General features: G+C 40.4%; 2 protein-coding genes across 3 annotated transcripts in view; both read right to left on the bottom strand.

Moving 5' to 3' along the window:
• Positions 1-16,538, bottom strand: part of LOC140271521 (tubulin alpha-1C chain-like) — a 366,226-nt gene that overhangs the window by 223,994 nt on the left and 125,694 nt on the right. The gene's annotated exons all lie outside the window — the stretch shown is intronic.
• The window catches only part of marchf9 (membrane-associated ring finger (C3HC4) 9), a 31,232-nt gene continuing 28,646 nt past the window's right edge, over positions 13,953-16,538 (bottom strand). For both annotated transcript variants that reach the window (XM_072367402.1, XM_072367403.1), the window contains 2 exons: positions 14,902-15,094; positions 13,953-14,577 (listed from right to left, as the gene is read on the bottom strand). In XM_072367402.1, the coding sequence (XP_072223503.1) occupies positions 14,246-14,577; positions 14,902-15,094 (525 nt within the window). In that variant the 3' untranslated portion in view covers positions 13,953-14,245. The remainder of the gene's footprint in view (positions 14,578-14,901; positions 15,095-16,538) is intronic.

Below are 16,538 nucleotides of genomic sequence, written 5' to 3'. Positions count from 1 at the left end.
CATGTTGTGTTGTCCTGCAGGAACGCGGTTAAAACTTCTCATTAGGCAAAACGAGCAACCAACCTCTTGGATTTAATCCGGTAAAGTGACTTTCCTCCGCGGCTCCTTCCACTCTTCTCTTTTATGTCAGGTGGATTTTGCACTGTAAGAAAGGTTGTTTGACAGGTTTGTTGACTCACCTGACAGGTAAGGAGGAGAAACCTGCCAGAGTACAAAGAACTGGACCAGAAGAAAAGTGATTTCCTGTTGTTAAAAAAAATAAGTTATTAGGTTACAGCTTCTTTTTTCCAAGAATGAAATATTTTTTCTAAATATTTTAGAAAGACACTGACGGATTATCAAGGCCACATTTAAAAAAAAATGGGGGGGGGGGGGGGGATTAATTACGAGATTAATGTCGTTATTAAATATGGCAAGAATAAATTACGAGAATAAAGTCTTAAATATTCTATCAGTGAGCAGAAACGTTTAACTAATGTTTAACGTGTAGCTAATACCTTATATGCTAACTGTTGCACTCTCGCCTTTTCCGTTTTAAGTAGAACAACCTACCAAATAGACTTTATTCTTGCCATATTTAATAATGACTTTAATCTCATAATTGATTCCAAAATTTTGTATTTTTTTAAATGTGGCCCTAATACTCGAATACTTGAAATAAAATTACAGTGTCCTTAAGCACTTAAAGGGGAACTCCGGTATTTTTAAACCTAGATCTTATTTCTGGCATGAAATATGTTTATCTACTCACCGAGAACAGTTTGGTGAAAGTCGACGTCCTTCAGAAGATATTTAGATTCCTCGAGATCCATATAATGGCATGAACGGGGCAAAAACGATGCAGCCTCTAAATAAGGCATTATCTGTCTTTATTTCACCAATACTTTGAGACGAATGAACGCATACTATTGCACTGTTAGCTCATAGCTGCTGTGTTGTTGTTATTGCGGCTATCGGGGGGCTTATAGAGGGCTTTCTACACACTCCACTGGGATGACGTCATCGACGCGCCCTGCTGCTGGCTAACTCGCTGCTCCACACAGTTCAGGACTCACCAGTTCACTGGCAGCTCAAAGCTCACTCGCTCTCTCTCTCAGCTTCATTTTGAAGGAAGCGGGAGTTCATTCATTCTATGCATAAATATTTTACATTTTCTAATGGTGCATTGGGGGCTGCACGGTGGTGTGGTGGTTAGCACCATCACCTCACAGCAAGAGGGTTTTGCCTTTCTGTGTGGAGTTTGCATGTTCTCCCCCTGTATGCGTGGGTTTTCTCCGGGTACTCCGGCTTCCTCCCACCGTCCAAAAAACATGCATGTCAGGTTAATTGGTGACTCCAAATTGTCCGTAGGAGTGAGTATGAGTGTGCATGGTTGTTTGTCTCGTTTGTCTCTATGTGGCCCTGTGATGGACTGGCGACCTGTCCAGGGTGTACCCTGCCTTTCGCCCGATGACTGCTGGGATAGGCTCCAGCCCACCCGCTACCCGATTAACAGACTGTCGGTATAGAAAATGGATAGATGGATAGATAATGGTGCATTGTTGAATTTAGAATGTTATTATTTTTGCACTATTGTTTAGGTCATTTAAATATTCTATTTGTCCAGTTTCATACATTTTATTATAATTTTTCACCATTGCACTGTTTCTCACTAAATGTTAATTTATTGGCTGTTTTATTTTTTTGCATTAATTTAGAGAGAAAGAAAGAAAAATAAGTGTTTCGCCTTGGAGACTTCCTGATTTTTGAGGAACACTCTGAGTGACTAATTCAAGTGACTCAAAATCCCGATTCACTTTAGAGAATGAGTCATACAAACTTGAGTCCTTAAAAGGAATCGAGTATCCCATTACTAATTTGTATGGTCATGCACAGTGCTGCCAGGTGTGCGATAATTATCGTATTTGTACGATAATTTTGCCCTGTGTACGATGTACGATCAATAATCCCAAGATTCTCGTCCCAGGATTGTCGTCTAGCAGCTCCTACACCACGCCTAAGACAATCCAAACTCTTTTCATGTGTCGTCCCACGATGGTGGAATGACCTACCGAGCGCTACCAGAACAGGGGCGTCCCTGTCTATCTTCAAGAAGCTCTTGAAGACCAGCTCTTCAGAGAGCATCTCCTATCCTAGCACTTACCTTGTACTTACCTACCCCCTCTATCTTTGCACTTTATCTTTCTGCACCTCCTTCTATGCCTGCACCCTATCTCTACTCTATCACCTCTGACAGAGTCGGAATATTGGGTTTCTTCTATGTAGTTTATTGTTAGCTTTTTGTATAGCTTGTTATATCTTGATTTGTAAGTCGCTTTGGATAAAAGCGTCTGCTAAATACATAAACATAAACATAAAAAAGGCTAAATATACGATAATTTGACCATTCTGTGAATGTGTAGTTGTAATCGGTTGTAATGAGCCTGTCGCAACTGTCTGTCAGATTTTTTTTTTAACCCTGAAGGCATTTTCATTTCCATGCGACAAGTTTTAAGCCAATTGTGCTTTTCTATGTGAGCTACGAGTGACATGCATGCGTTTGCCTCAGAAGTTCCTAACAGAGACCATGGATTGTTGTCTGTTTTGTTTTTTACAGGTGTAGCAGCTGGTTGTCTGGTTTTTGTTTCTATTTTTGTTCTGTTTCCTCTTCTTTACTCTTCTTCTTTCCTTGTCACCCAGTCCGGTTCAGCTCTATTACATGTTATATATTGTAAACAAAAATAAATAAATGGGCATCAAGGGGAGCTTTATTTATAAAACTTCCCTTGGCAAAGCAAATCTGTTTGGCATAAAAGGTATTCAGACTACAATTCTGCTGCCATAATGCTGGACAGGACAAGGGGGAAAAAAAAAAGTTCCTAACAGTAGGTGGCCTCCAGGCCTCATAATTTGGCTCATTAGTTCCCACTCGTCATTGTTTACGGGGACATTTAGCCTAACGCAACTGTGGGGTTGCTGATGCAAAGCCATGAGTGCCTGTTAGACACTATTCAACACTAGCATGACTATAGCACATCAATAGACTTGTTATTTTGGTTATGACGGGTGTACGATAATTTCCCACAAAATACAATAATTTTATATCTCTGGTACGATAATACTACATTTCCCACCTGGCAACACTGGTCATACAAGTTATTATCTCATTTATTAACTTTAGGGTTGCTACAGATACAATGACACAATTCTCATATTTTATCAGCTTTCAAAACCCTGATGGGGTGTTGAATATGAAAAGAAAAATCTTACAATTGAAAACTGTGTAAGCTTTAATTAACAAACCAGCCAAGGTTTTGTATTAATGCTAAACCAGGTTAAGTAGATAGTGGGGACAAGATTAGTTGGTTGATTCAATAAAGATCTTTTATTAATAGATTCACAAAGTGGTAACACAATTTACAATATTTTGTGCTTCCTTTAAATACCTAGATAAAGCATATGCAAATTGTGTTGCAATAATAATAAAGAATATTTTAGTCACAACAGAATTGAGGTGACACTATATATTTCCAGCCCCTAAAAAAGGTTTAATAGTGCGTAAAATGTTTTATTCGGGTTTGTATAACTTGATGTATTTGGTTAGCTGATAAATTACAAGTACCTGGGCTAAAGAGAAAAAGAACTGGACTGTTGCTCAGAGGTCCACAGTGCTCTTTTCAGATGAAAGTAAATTTTGCCTGTCATTTGGAAGCCAAGGTCCCAGAGTCTGGAGGAAGAGTGGAGACGCACAAAATCCACGTTGCTTGAAGTCCAGTGTGAAGTTTCCACAGTCAGTAATGACTTTGTAATCTGCTGATGTTGGTCCACTATGTTTTCTGAAGTTCACAGTCAACACAGCCAATTTTGGAGCTCTTAATGATTCCTTCTGCTGACAAACGGACATTCTGATTTTATTTTCCAGCAGGACTTGCCACGTGCCCACACTGCCAGAGGTACCAAGAGCTGGTTCAATGACCACAATGTTACTGTGCTTGATTGGCCAGTAAACTCGGCTAACCTGAACCCCATGGAGAATCTATGAGGTATTGTCAAGAGGAAGATGAGGGACACCAGAACCAACAATGCAGATGACCTAAAGGCCGCTATCAAAGCAACCTGGGCTTCCATTACACCTCAGCAGTGTCACAGGCTGATCTCCTCAATGCCACGCCGCATTGAGGCAGTAATTCATGTAAAAGGAGGCCCAACCAAGTATTGAGTGCATAGAAATGAACATACTTTTCAGAAGCTCAACATTTCTGTTTAAAATATCCTTTTTTTAATGATCTTATGTAATATTCTAATTGTCTGAGATACTGAATTTTGGGATTTCATTATCTGTAAACCATAATCATCAAAATTACAAGAAATAAAGGCTTGAAATAGGCTTTTTCACGATATTCAAAATGTTTTAACTGTACTTGTATATCTTATATTTAAATATGTTTTAAAAAACTGATGTGTTTCCCACACTGCCAGGAAGAGAAATCTGGTGTAATATAAAAAATAATAAAAAAACAAAAATGACCATAGATTTTGTCTGAATTCTGAATTTGGACTGTGAAACTAAACTAATTAAATTTAGATTCATACTTTCAAACTTAGAAGACAGCTTGTGAATGTGCTCCCTTTAAAAAGTTATGCTACCATTTAAATTACTATGTGAGGATCATAATTTACCAGTCTCATTACGTTATTTGAAGTTTTGTCTCTAAAGTGTTCCCAGGGTATCCATCGCCACCCTCTAAAGATTTACTGTATTCAGTCCTTAATGTAAATCCACTCAGAGCAATATGAAAAATATATGCATTAATTCTGGGTAGCTACCCTCATACATGGAACAAAATCAAGGCAGCATGGGAAGGAGAGGTTGGAGAAATAATACCAGAAGACAACTGGAAAAATACCATATAGGGTACATACATCTTGTTTCTGTATCAGACATGGCTTGATTCAGTTTAAGGTTGTCCACAGGTTGCATTATTCTAATGACAGACTGTCTAAAGTATACCCTAATGTTGCACCAAACTGTCCTAGATGTCACTATTCTCCTGTTTCTTTGGGACACATGTTTTGGTCATGTCCATCATTGTATGGCTTCTGGTCCTCAGTCTTCCAATCATTCTCAGCAATACCTGGCAAAACACTGCAGCCTGACCCTTTGATAGCTATCTTTGGTGTAGTTAGGTATGAGCTAAAGTTTTCCTGTCTCCACAAAAATGCAATTGCCTTTGCATCGTTGCATGCCTGTCGTCTGATACTGCTGAACTGGAAGGGGAAGAATTCTCCTGCCTATGTTCACTGGGTTAAAGAGATGATGTTGGGATTGGCTCTGGAAAACTTAGGTATACAGTACATGGGTTGGAGGATAAATATAACAGAGCCTGGTCACAGTTCATAACACATGCAAGTGCTTGCCTTTTGCCTGACTCCTTGTTTTTTTTTACGTGTTTATTCTTTCTTTCTTTTCGACTGCCATCCTAGTCTTCTAACTTTTGTAAGAAATGCTTAATTAATGATGTCAGTGTTTTCAATTTGGAAAAATGATAAATAAAGTTGTTAAAAAAAATAATTATGCTAAATTTTGCAGCAGGTATTTTTTCACCATCTAGCAACAGCAAAAACAGAATTGTTTTTATATTCTAAAAAAGCACACTATGTGGCCATAATGCGACTAAGTGATTGACCATATTAGTAGCAACCACTGGGTGGTGACAAAGGCTGACTGATTTACACCCAAGAGAGGCTATTGTACTCTTTTGGCCACCTCAGTTCTATGGTTGTCAGTGTTTGAAAATCCAATATTTTTGTTTCCAGGAAAAGATTTGGCTCCTTGTTTTCTGTTTCCATCCTCTGAAGCGTGACCTGGATTTATGAGATATTTTGACTCTACTTTGTCTGTACTTTGACAAGTAGCATCAGCCCTCAGTTTTTTAACCTATGCAGCATATCACACTGTCTGGTGGGAGGGAAAAAAATAACTTTCCTCATCTCTTGACATGGACAGGAATCCAGGTTAGTCCTCTCTGTGAGTCAATGGTTCTTGTTTTTTTAAGTGCAAATATTTATGCTCCTCTGAGGATGAATCTTCTTCACTTTTACTCTTGCACCATCTGCAGGTCAAAGCTTTAATTCTTCATACTTCAACAGCAACTCAATAGATTGGAACATGATTTTACGGAGATCTATGGTGTTAAGGAGAAGTATTGATTTATTTTCTTTAGGACCACACTGAGACTGATATTTATGCCTTTGTGTAAAAAGTGTTATCAAGTGCTGGATCAATTCCCATGAAATTTGCTGGAGAAGCTCAGGATGTCAAAAGGACAAATTTAAAAAAAAACACTGGTGATGAATATCTAATTTAGCATCTCATCAAAACTGTAATTTGTCCAAATATAAAACTGTAATTTCAGTTACACTTTTGAGTGTAATTGTTTCTGAATCTCAGAGAGAGAGAGAGGTGTGGTTGAAATCTTCAGAGCTCGCCATGAACTGAAGTGTTGTTTTCGTAGCTTGGCAACAATTTAGCTGATGATCCCATATACATTTTCAAGAGATAACTAAGGTGAACTTAATTGACAAAATGGACCGAAATTAACAGTCAACAGTTTCAACATCTAGGGTACAAAAACACTCGTGCTCAGGATTACAATAGATGGTTGAATTATTCCTCCTTTCCTGTTACTTCTCTGTTGTTCCTGCACTCAAGTCTGAGTGAAACAAATAATACTGCCTTCCTGATATTTCTTCAGCTGTTGGTTCAGGGCTCTGAGCTCCTTCATTTAATCTCTGTGCTCTCACATTTCCCATGGTGATCAAGAAAATAAATGGTTTTAACTTATTTATGTTTATGTATTTAGCAGACGCTTTTATCCAAAGAAAAAAATCTGACAGACAGTTGCGACAGGCTCATTACAACCGATTACAACTACACATTCACAGAATGGTCAAATTATCGTATATTTAGCCTTTTTTATGTTTATGTTTATGTATTTAGCAGACGCTTTTATCCAAAGCGACTTACAAATCAAGATATAACAAGCTATACAAAAGCTAACAATAAACTACATAGAAGAAACCTAGTTGTCCAACTCTGTCAGAGTTGACAGAGTAGAGATAGGGTGCAGGCATAGAAGGAAGTGCAGAAAGATAAAGTGCAGGGATAGAGGGGGTAGGTAAGTGCAAGGTAAGTGCTAGGATAGGAGATGCTCTCTGAAGAGCTGGGTTTTCAAGACCTACTTGAAGATAGACAGGGACGCCCCTGTTCTGGTAGCGCTCGGTAGGTCATTCCACCATCGTGGGACGACACATGAAAAGAGTTTGGATTGTCTTAGACGTGGTGTAGGCACTGCTAGACGACAATCCTGGGATGAACGGATATGTCAGAGAGACAGTCTGAGATTCGTGCTGAGACCGTGTGGTCATCAGGTGGGAATAACAGATAGAGCTGGGTATCATCAGCATAACATTGGTATGAGAAGCCATGTGATCGGATGATCTGTCCCAGTGAGTTGGTGTATATGGCAAAGAGAAGAGGTCCCAGTACTGAGCCTTGGGGGACCCCTGTGGCAAGGTGGTGCGCTGCAGAAGTGTGACCAAGCCAGGATACTTTGAAGGACCGACCAGTGAGGTACGATTCAAACCAGGAGTGTGCTCTCCCTGTGATGCCCATGCTTGAGAGCATGGACAAAAGGATACTGTGGTTGACAGTGTCAAATGCAGCCGATAAGTCGAGCAGGATAAGTACAGATGACTTAGCTGTCGCTCTGGCTTCTTTTAAGGCTTCTGTCACAGCTAACAGAGCTGTCTCGGTGGAGTGTCCACTTTTAAACCCAGATTGGTTTGGGTCAAGGAGGTTGTTATCAAGGTAATCGTTGACCTGCTTAAAGACCGCCCTTTCAATGATTTTAGATAGAAACGGGAAGAGAGAGACCGGCCGATAATTCTCCACATGAGTTGGAGGGAGGGAAGGTTTCTTGAGCAGCGGTGTAACCTGAGCTTGTTTGAAAGTGGTAGGAAATGTGCCCGATGTCAGTGAAGCATTAATCACATGCGTGACTGCTGCAGTAACAGTAGGAGCAATGGATTGGAGAAGATTAGTATGAACGGGGTCCAGTGGGCATGTAGTAGGACGGCTACATGTGAGCAGTTTAGACACACTGCTCTGAGTCAGAGGGGTAAATGAGGAAAATGATGCAGTAGGACTTCTGCATGCAGATTTTGTGGTAACAGGTTTGGTAAACTGTTTGCTTATAGCTGCCCCTTTGTCAGTAAAAAATGAGGCGAAGGTGTCTGCTGTTAGATTGGTAGCAGGTGGCGGAGACGGAGGATTAAGTAGAGTTTTGAAGGTGGAAAAAAAGTTTCCGGGTGTCAGTAGTACTATGAATCTTGTTGATGTAGAAAGACTTTTTTGCATCAGTGACACTGGATGCGAATGATGACAGTAGCACCTGGAATTTAGCTAGATCTGCCGGATCTTTTGACTTTTGCCATTTCCTTTCGGCAGCTCTGAGATTGGTGCGCAACGCTCGGAGAGTATCATTAAGCCAGGGGTGAGACTGGGAGGATTGGGAGGGTTTGGTGGATAGAGGACACAGACTATCCAGAGATAAGCTCAGAGTAGAGCAAAGGGACTCCGTGGCATCATTAACCTGAAGGGAGGAGAATGTGCTGGAGGTTGGAAGAGCGGAGGCAACAACGGAGGAGAAGCGGGTGGCCGACAGGTTGCGGAGATTGCGGCGGAAGGAAACCATAGGGGTAGAAGCAGATGGTCTTCTCGGGAGAGTCACTCTGAACTGAATGAAATAGTGGTCAGAGAACTGCAGAGGTGTGACAGATAGGGCCTCTGTGGCACAGTTTCTTGAGAAAACGAGATCGAGCACTTTGCCGGCTTTATGGGTCGGAGGACTTGATGAGCAGTTGTAGCTCAAACGAGTGCATTAGTGACAGAAAATCAGAAGAGTTTGGACTGTCAAGGTGGATGTTCATGTCACCAAGGACAATTGTGGGACAGTCATGCTCCAAGATAGAAGAGAGCAAGGTATCGAGTTCATTTAGAAAGTCACCGAGTTGTCCTGGTGGGCGATATACGACAATCATATAGGTTTTGACCGGTGCAGTTACCAAGATGGCGTGGTATTCGAAGGTATTGTATTTAGCTACAGGTAGCACTTAGGTGTATTTCCATTTGTTGGAAATGAGCATGCCCGTTCCACCACCTCTCCCAGATGTACGAGAGGTGTGGGAAAATGAGTGGTTGGTTGAAAGTGCAGCCGGGGTAGCTGTGTTTTCAGGCTTAATCCACGTTTCAGTGAGAGCCAGGATGTCAAGAGACAGGTGATTAGCATAAGCCATAATGAAATCTGCTTTGTTTACCGCCGATTGGCAATTCCACAACCCCACAGACAAGGGTGTGTCACAGAGTGAAGTGGGCTTTAGAGAGCGGAGGTTGTTAAGGTTGTGGTGGCGTTTGGTTGTGTGAAACCTTCTGTGCGAGCCGGAGACAACAGGAATGGGAATGTGTTTGAGGCACATTTTAAAGCAGGTGGTGAGGCCAGAGCGACATGGATGAGGCAAGTAGGACAGGTTTGCCTTGTTCAGTGGCCTTGCTCGGTGGACACGCGCAGGTAGACACGCTAGTCTTTACCCAAGAATGTCTTCACACGAGAATGGCTGACGCTTCAGGCGCCACCCCTTACTTTATGCGCACAATTGGACACAGCCGTTCATGTGTTGGTTAATTGCACTAGGCTGAGACCGCCCACCGAGAGTTAACCAGCAAGTGTTTTCAGAGAGGAGAGTGACCCGTTCACAGCTCCTGAATACTCTGATTGCTTTGCGATGGCCCAACCGAGGCTACTAGGCAACAGGTTTCACCCACGGATGGGTTTTGATCACTCTCACAACAACAACAGATATTGAATTAGGCAAGAAGCTTAGAAAAAACTTACACTAGCAGACACACAGTTCTTTCCGTGCAGTTCCGATACCTTCAGTGTGCTGTAGTGAGTTTTTTAAAGCTCTAACCTTAGTGAGAGGACCGCCCACCGAGAGTTAACCAGCAAGTGTTTTCAGAGAGGGGAGTGACCGCCCGTTCACAGCTCCTGAATACTCTGATTGCTTTGCGATGGCCCAACCGAGGCTACTAGGCAACAGGTTTCACCCACAGATGGGTTTTGATCACTCTCACAACAACAACAGATATTGAATTAGGCAAGAAGCTTAGAAAAAACTTACACTAGCAGACACACAGTTCTTTCCGTGCAGTTTCCGTGCAGTTTACCTGTTTTAGTCCTGCTCTGCATGCAAGATGTCTCCTCTTCATCCCATCTGGGCTTGGGGTCTTATCCCAGGAATTACTTCAGTCTTGTAAAGCTTAAACAGCTGCTCCCAAATACAAGCAACGTACCCATTGTCATGGTTATGCATCAAAACAGATGAATAATGATAAATCATTCCACCATCACAGTAACCAGACCAGCTAAAAAATAATTAAAAAAAAAAAATCATTGCTTTCACAGAAAAAAAGCTAATTAGAAAATTAAAAGACACAATGTCCAGTGCTGCTGCAGAAGTCTGCCACTTGTGCAGCAAAATTAAATTATTTCAGTCCATCTACAATATCCCTGATATTACAGTTAGCTTAAGATGTGCTCTCTGTTTAGTATGAATATTAAAACTTCAAGTTCAGTATGAAAAAAGTTACAAATTATAAACAATTTTTTTTGTTTTGTTGCAATATAGTAACTCTAACTCTGGAACTTAAAGAAAATTATTCCTCAGGAATCCTCACATGTGTATTGTTCGTTACTGTTTTCCCCCAACTTTATTATGTAAGCAATGTCATTGAGCCTGTTTCCATGCTAGCATTAGCATTTACCCAAAACCACTGTGTGCTGTAACTGTAGCCTCATGGAGCAGACAGTATGGGTTAGGCTCGTGTTTTTTGCGTGTGTGTGGTTTTTTTTATACGAGTAAAGATAGAAAAATTAATTTACTATAGTACGGCTCCCAACTGTAATATTTGTCTCTGTAGTTATTCTTTTCTCTCTTATATCTCATACACACATATATATATATACATACAGTATATATCTATCTATGTATTTATACTGTATATGACAGTGATGAAGCATGTATATATATATATATTTTTTTTTTTTAAATCTAAACCCTATATTCTAAGCAGTCACCCAGCAACAAAAAGGATAAGTTTCTTTCAATATTTTCGAAATTTATGCATTTATAACCATATGTATATATCTTCTATAGCCCTTAATTTTAACTAAGCTTTTCCAAATTTATGATTTAATTAGAGCATATTTCCACAATTTTGAACTCAGTGTGGCATCGACAAATACCTTACAGTTACTGGAAAAAGAAATTCCAATTCTAAGGTTTTAAGCATCATCATATGGACAACAACATATAAGATTTCGTAATGTGTCATTGTTTGTTTAACAAAAACTAAGCCAAAATAAAAAAGCAGCGTATAAAAAACTAAAGTACACCCTTACTGATTCCAGAGGAATTATAGCTCTAAGAAGGAGCCAGCCAATCAAATTCACCTCCAGCTAATCAAATGATCATCAGCACCTGTATAAAGAGAGCATTTTTTTTAAGTTTGCTGTTCTGGAACCTCTAGATGTGTGTTCACACAATGTTAAGGAGAAAAGGGAGAAAGAGTATTTACAAAACATCCAATACTGTTGCCAATATTCCCAGGAGTGAACAACCCAACAAGTTCACCTCAAGGTCATGCAGTGCAATAGTAGGAAATATAAGAGCAAAATCCCAGACTACAGGCTTTAGTAACTTTGTTGAATACCAAATCAGATGACAATAGCCTAAACAAGTATGGTGTCTTTGGAGGGTTGTTAGGAGAAAGCCCCCCGGGGTAGGGGTGAGGGGTAGTCATGACTTGTTTTGCAGCCACAGGGCACACTGCATTTATTGAGTTGATCGTAAACTCTTCAGTATGCTGAAATCAAATGTCTAGGGAGTGAATCAACTATGACGCCATCTGGGTGATAGCTAAACCTAGGCCAAAATCTGGTAATAGAATAAACTGAAGCAATTTTGTAAGAGTGGGCCAGAAGTCCTCAACAACAATGATGTACAGAAAACAATTTCTTATAGTGATTATAGCTGAAGGGTTTTACATGAAGGCTGCAGGGTGGAATGGTGGTTAGCACTGTCACTTCACAGCAAGAGGGGTAATTCATGGTTCGAATTCTGACTGGGGTCTTTCTATGTGAAGTTTACATGTTCTCCCTGTGCATGCATGGGTTCTCACTCCAGCTTCCTCCCACCACCCAAAAACATGCATGTTAGGTTAATTGGTGTCTCTAAATTCACCGAGGAATGACTGTGAGCATAGATTAGTTGTTTGTCTCTATGTGGCCCTGTGAAGGACTGGCAACCTGTCCAGGATGTACCCTGCCCCAGTGACGGCTGGGATAGGCTCCAGCCCCCTCATGACTCAACAATGGATTTTGTTAAATAATGGCATGGTGTCATTTGCCATTGGACACTGTTCATTTGAGATTGTTGTGACCTAATTTCAAGATTTTATGTTTGATGTTCTGATATATAAAATAAATTAAAGTAGAATAAGAGTGTACTTTGTTTTTAAAATGCTTGGAAGTGTGAATCAATATGAAATATTCAGTTTACTATAGAAAAAAGAGAAAAAAAACGGCATCAATATGAGTGAAGATATGGATAAGAGACACGTGAGATTTCTGAGATGCAATAATTCCCTTTGTCGATACCACCTGGTCTAACAGAGATGTAAGCTAAAATAATCTCAATCAAAAATGTATATTTTTACAAAAACCTAGACAACACTTTAAACTGGAATGTAAATAACTAACAAATAACAATGAATGAGGCATGCTGATGTTATAAACACTTTTTTAAAAACTCTGAGAAGTAGCTTAAACATACCTGATGCAACAATTTTATCATAATTCTACCAGGATGCCTCTTCACCCTATGGCTTTCTGCAAAAGATGTCTTGCATTTTAAAGGCTGAATTTAGCATGTTATGCCATTGAATAAGGAGGTTGCAGTTTGCAACTGAAACCCCCAATTCATCACAGTGGATGGTAAAACACACAAAAAAATTACCTTGATATTACCTCACTTCAATTTGAACCAAGAAAACATATTCAACCAAATAAAGTATGCATTAAACCACAAGTTGGGTGAAGAAGAGACTAAAGTGAGACTGAGAGGTAACAGATCATCCGACCCCTTTTTTTATTACAATAGCTTACTTATTATCAAATCTGAATAAGCACACAGCAGCAACAATCTGTATTTTAGCTGAAATAACTGTAACTCACTGCCATTTCTGATGCTGACAAAAAGTAGGTGCAATGAAATTGAATGTTTTTAAAGTGTTTATTTTGCCAAGCACCATTCGAAATAGAGCAGATTTGTCATGTGCTTATGATATGTGATGAAGAATAAAATTATATACCCATGCAAAATCCCCTGTTAAAATGTACATACGTTTCTTTATTGCAAAAAGTTCAAGTGTAAATTAAGTTGCATTTATTTAGCTTTTTTTTTACATTTTAAAAATGTTTTACTTGTATTAGTTAATTTCCTGTAGATACCTCAGCGTTCCTCAATTGTCAGTCTATTTATCAACATTAGTTGACTTTTAGAAATTTAAAGATCATTGAGCACTGTTTTTTACTTTTTGGAAATGTTTAGCATATATGAAATTACATGGCCACCTGTGAAATCATACATCTGTCCAAAATTAAAGTGAGTAAAAAAATAAAAGAAATTACAGAAGGAGAAGATATATAAATCAAACTAGAAGGATTGAAAACAAAAAGATATTTTTTTGTGCATCCTGATATTGAACTGGACAAAAACATCTTATTATCTTGGACCAGGTTATAAAGCCAGTTGCCCCCACCCCACAATACCCCACCCCAACACAAACACACGCACCACCCACCCCTTACATTTCATGTTCAATGTCTTTTAACACTTGTTCAACTTATTTTCATCAGTTTTTTTATTACTGAAAATGAGCATCTGGGTTCCTTTTGTTGTTCAAAACAGGAGAAGTGATCCTCATGTATGATCAGTCTATTGATGCTCCAGGCATCATCTAGCTTGTTACAGGGCTCTTGCTGCCAACATGAATCTTTAGTATTTAGTATTCAGACTTTGAGTCCCTGCACTCATTTACATCAGCCACATAGATAATTCCTACCATGTGACACATGCCTGGTCCAACTCATACAGTGGTTACCCTCATTACTACCTCCCGGCTGGCAGCAGCGCTCATCCGCGGGTCATTGGGCCTCAGTTGACTCAGGATGTGCAAGATGGTGTATCCACAGTGATGGTTCAGAATAGTTCTTAGCCTCCTGCTCTGCTGGCCACTGCTGCTACTGGCTAGACCATGAGGGTTGCCACGGGAGCCACGGGCACCAGTCTTACTGCTTGAACTCACCGGGTCACCCAAGTCTTTTGATTTCTCATAATTCAGCACTTTCCACTGCTGATTGACAGCCTGCCATCGTTTAAATATACGATACACTGATGATCCTTCATGGATGATAAGACCTGGGTGGGGGGAAAAACCAAACAAGAGAAGGAGGGGTAGAGTGAAGTTGTTATCACTTACCCTAAGCACCAGCTGTTTATTTAGTTTAGTAGTTTTGCACAAGCTTAACAGGCAACAGAATGTAAATTGATTACGTGTTTTTCTCACCACACTAGCTTGGATAATGCAACCTGTGCTCATTAATATTTTTGTTGTGCCTCCTGCTATTCTTGTTGTTGCATAATGCAGCCCTCTGTGCTCTGAATAGAAAACTATTTAGAATGGGTAATATGATTTTATGTTTGCACAGTTTGGTGTCAATCTTGCATCACTTCGTGTTTTACCTATGCAGACGATATCCATGAAGCCATACATGCCGTAGCAGATTTGGAAGAGCAGGTCCTGACGTTGCCACTTGGCCGAGGGGCTGAGGGAGGACCAGATGAGCCAAGAAATGCTGGCAATGAGGAACAGGGAGCCCAGAATTATGGCCGCTATCTGCACTTTCTCAATCACCGTCAGAGAGATGGCCTGCCACTGCGAAGAGAAGGTTGTCTATGATTCAATGCTGAAAGGACCAACAGATAATTTCTTCCTTTTCCTCATGTAAAATTCTGAATAATAATGTGAATATCCTCTTTTACAGGCAACATTCCTGTATTCAAAATCCAGGTTTTTAGTTGTACATTTTTTACATTGAATACTTTGCATAACATTTGTTCTGACTTTATCCAGAGCTCATCAGACTCATTAGGGTGGATCCATTCATGGATGTATCAGATTTGAAGATTAAATAACTTACAATGTTTGGAGCTTCCAAGCCACCTGTGTTTTGGGTTTTCTGTGAACTGTTAAATTTTATAAGAGGTTTGATACGAATGGTCTTTCCAGTAAAACATTGAAATAACAATTTGTAATATAGTGATAGTAATATAGTAGTTGTTCAAACTGTGATCACAGCGAGAGAGTTCCAAGTTCAACTCCATTCTATGTGGAGTTTGCATGTTCTCATGCGTGTGTGGTTGTTTGTCTCTGTGTGGCCCTATGATGGACTGGCGACCTATTCAGGGTATACTCCGCCTCTCGCCCGATGACCGCTGGAATAGGCTCCAGCCATCCCGCGACCCGACCGACTGATTAAGTGGATATAGAAAATGGATGGATGGATGGAAATTGTGATAGATTTGCCAACTTTAACAGCATGGGGTAGATGTGGATTCCGAGATATTTGAGTTTGCTGACTTGTAGAGCAAAGGATGCTAGGGCTGCTGCATCCCAGTTATTTGTTTGTTGGTTGCTGTGCACCGGCCTTATCGGCAGCAAGTCTGTGTAGTTCCCATATACAGTCGTCATCATTGTTTACATTCCACCGAGAGCAGCACCTACAATGGCGTCATAGATGACATCACACGCCATTGTAGGTGCTGCCCTCGGTGGAATGTAAACAACGATGACGACTGTATATGGGAACGCATAGAATGCACGGAAACCAACTGACAGCAGTTCACAGTACTTTCTGAGGGACTGTGCTGGTCAACTAGCAGTTCCTCTTCATAGGCTCTTCAATATGAGCCTTCAGATGGAAAAAGTCCCGGTGCTGTGGAAAGCTCATACCAGTGCCCAAATTAGGGCAACCAGTGGAGCTGAATAACTACAAATCGTTGGCTTTGACATCTCATATCACGAAGACCTGCACAAAGGAGCTGCTCCTTGTTTGTTGCACGAGATTGCAGGTTGCTGAGGATCTTGACCCCCTCCAGTTTGCCTACCAGAAACACATAGGAGTGGAAGATGCGATTCTGTACATGCTGCATCGGGCATATGCTTACCTGGATGTGCCTGGTTCATATGTGAGAATCATGTTCTTTGACTTCTCCAGTGCCTCCAACACCATACGACCTCCCTTACTGAAAGATAAGCTTCTAGGTATGGGTGTGGCCCCCTCCCTGACATCATGGATTATAGACTGTCTAACTGCCAG

Source organism: Leuresthes tenuis, unplaced genomic scaffold (genome assembly GCF_036924035.1).
Source record: "Leuresthes tenuis unplaced genomic scaffold, fLeuTen1.0.hap1 SCAF_16, whole genome shotgun sequence".
Classification (NCBI taxonomy): Eukaryota; Metazoa; Chordata; class Actinopteri; order Atheriniformes; family Atherinopsidae; genus Leuresthes; species Leuresthes tenuis.
This window is presented reverse-complemented; position numbering and strand designations above follow the sequence as displayed.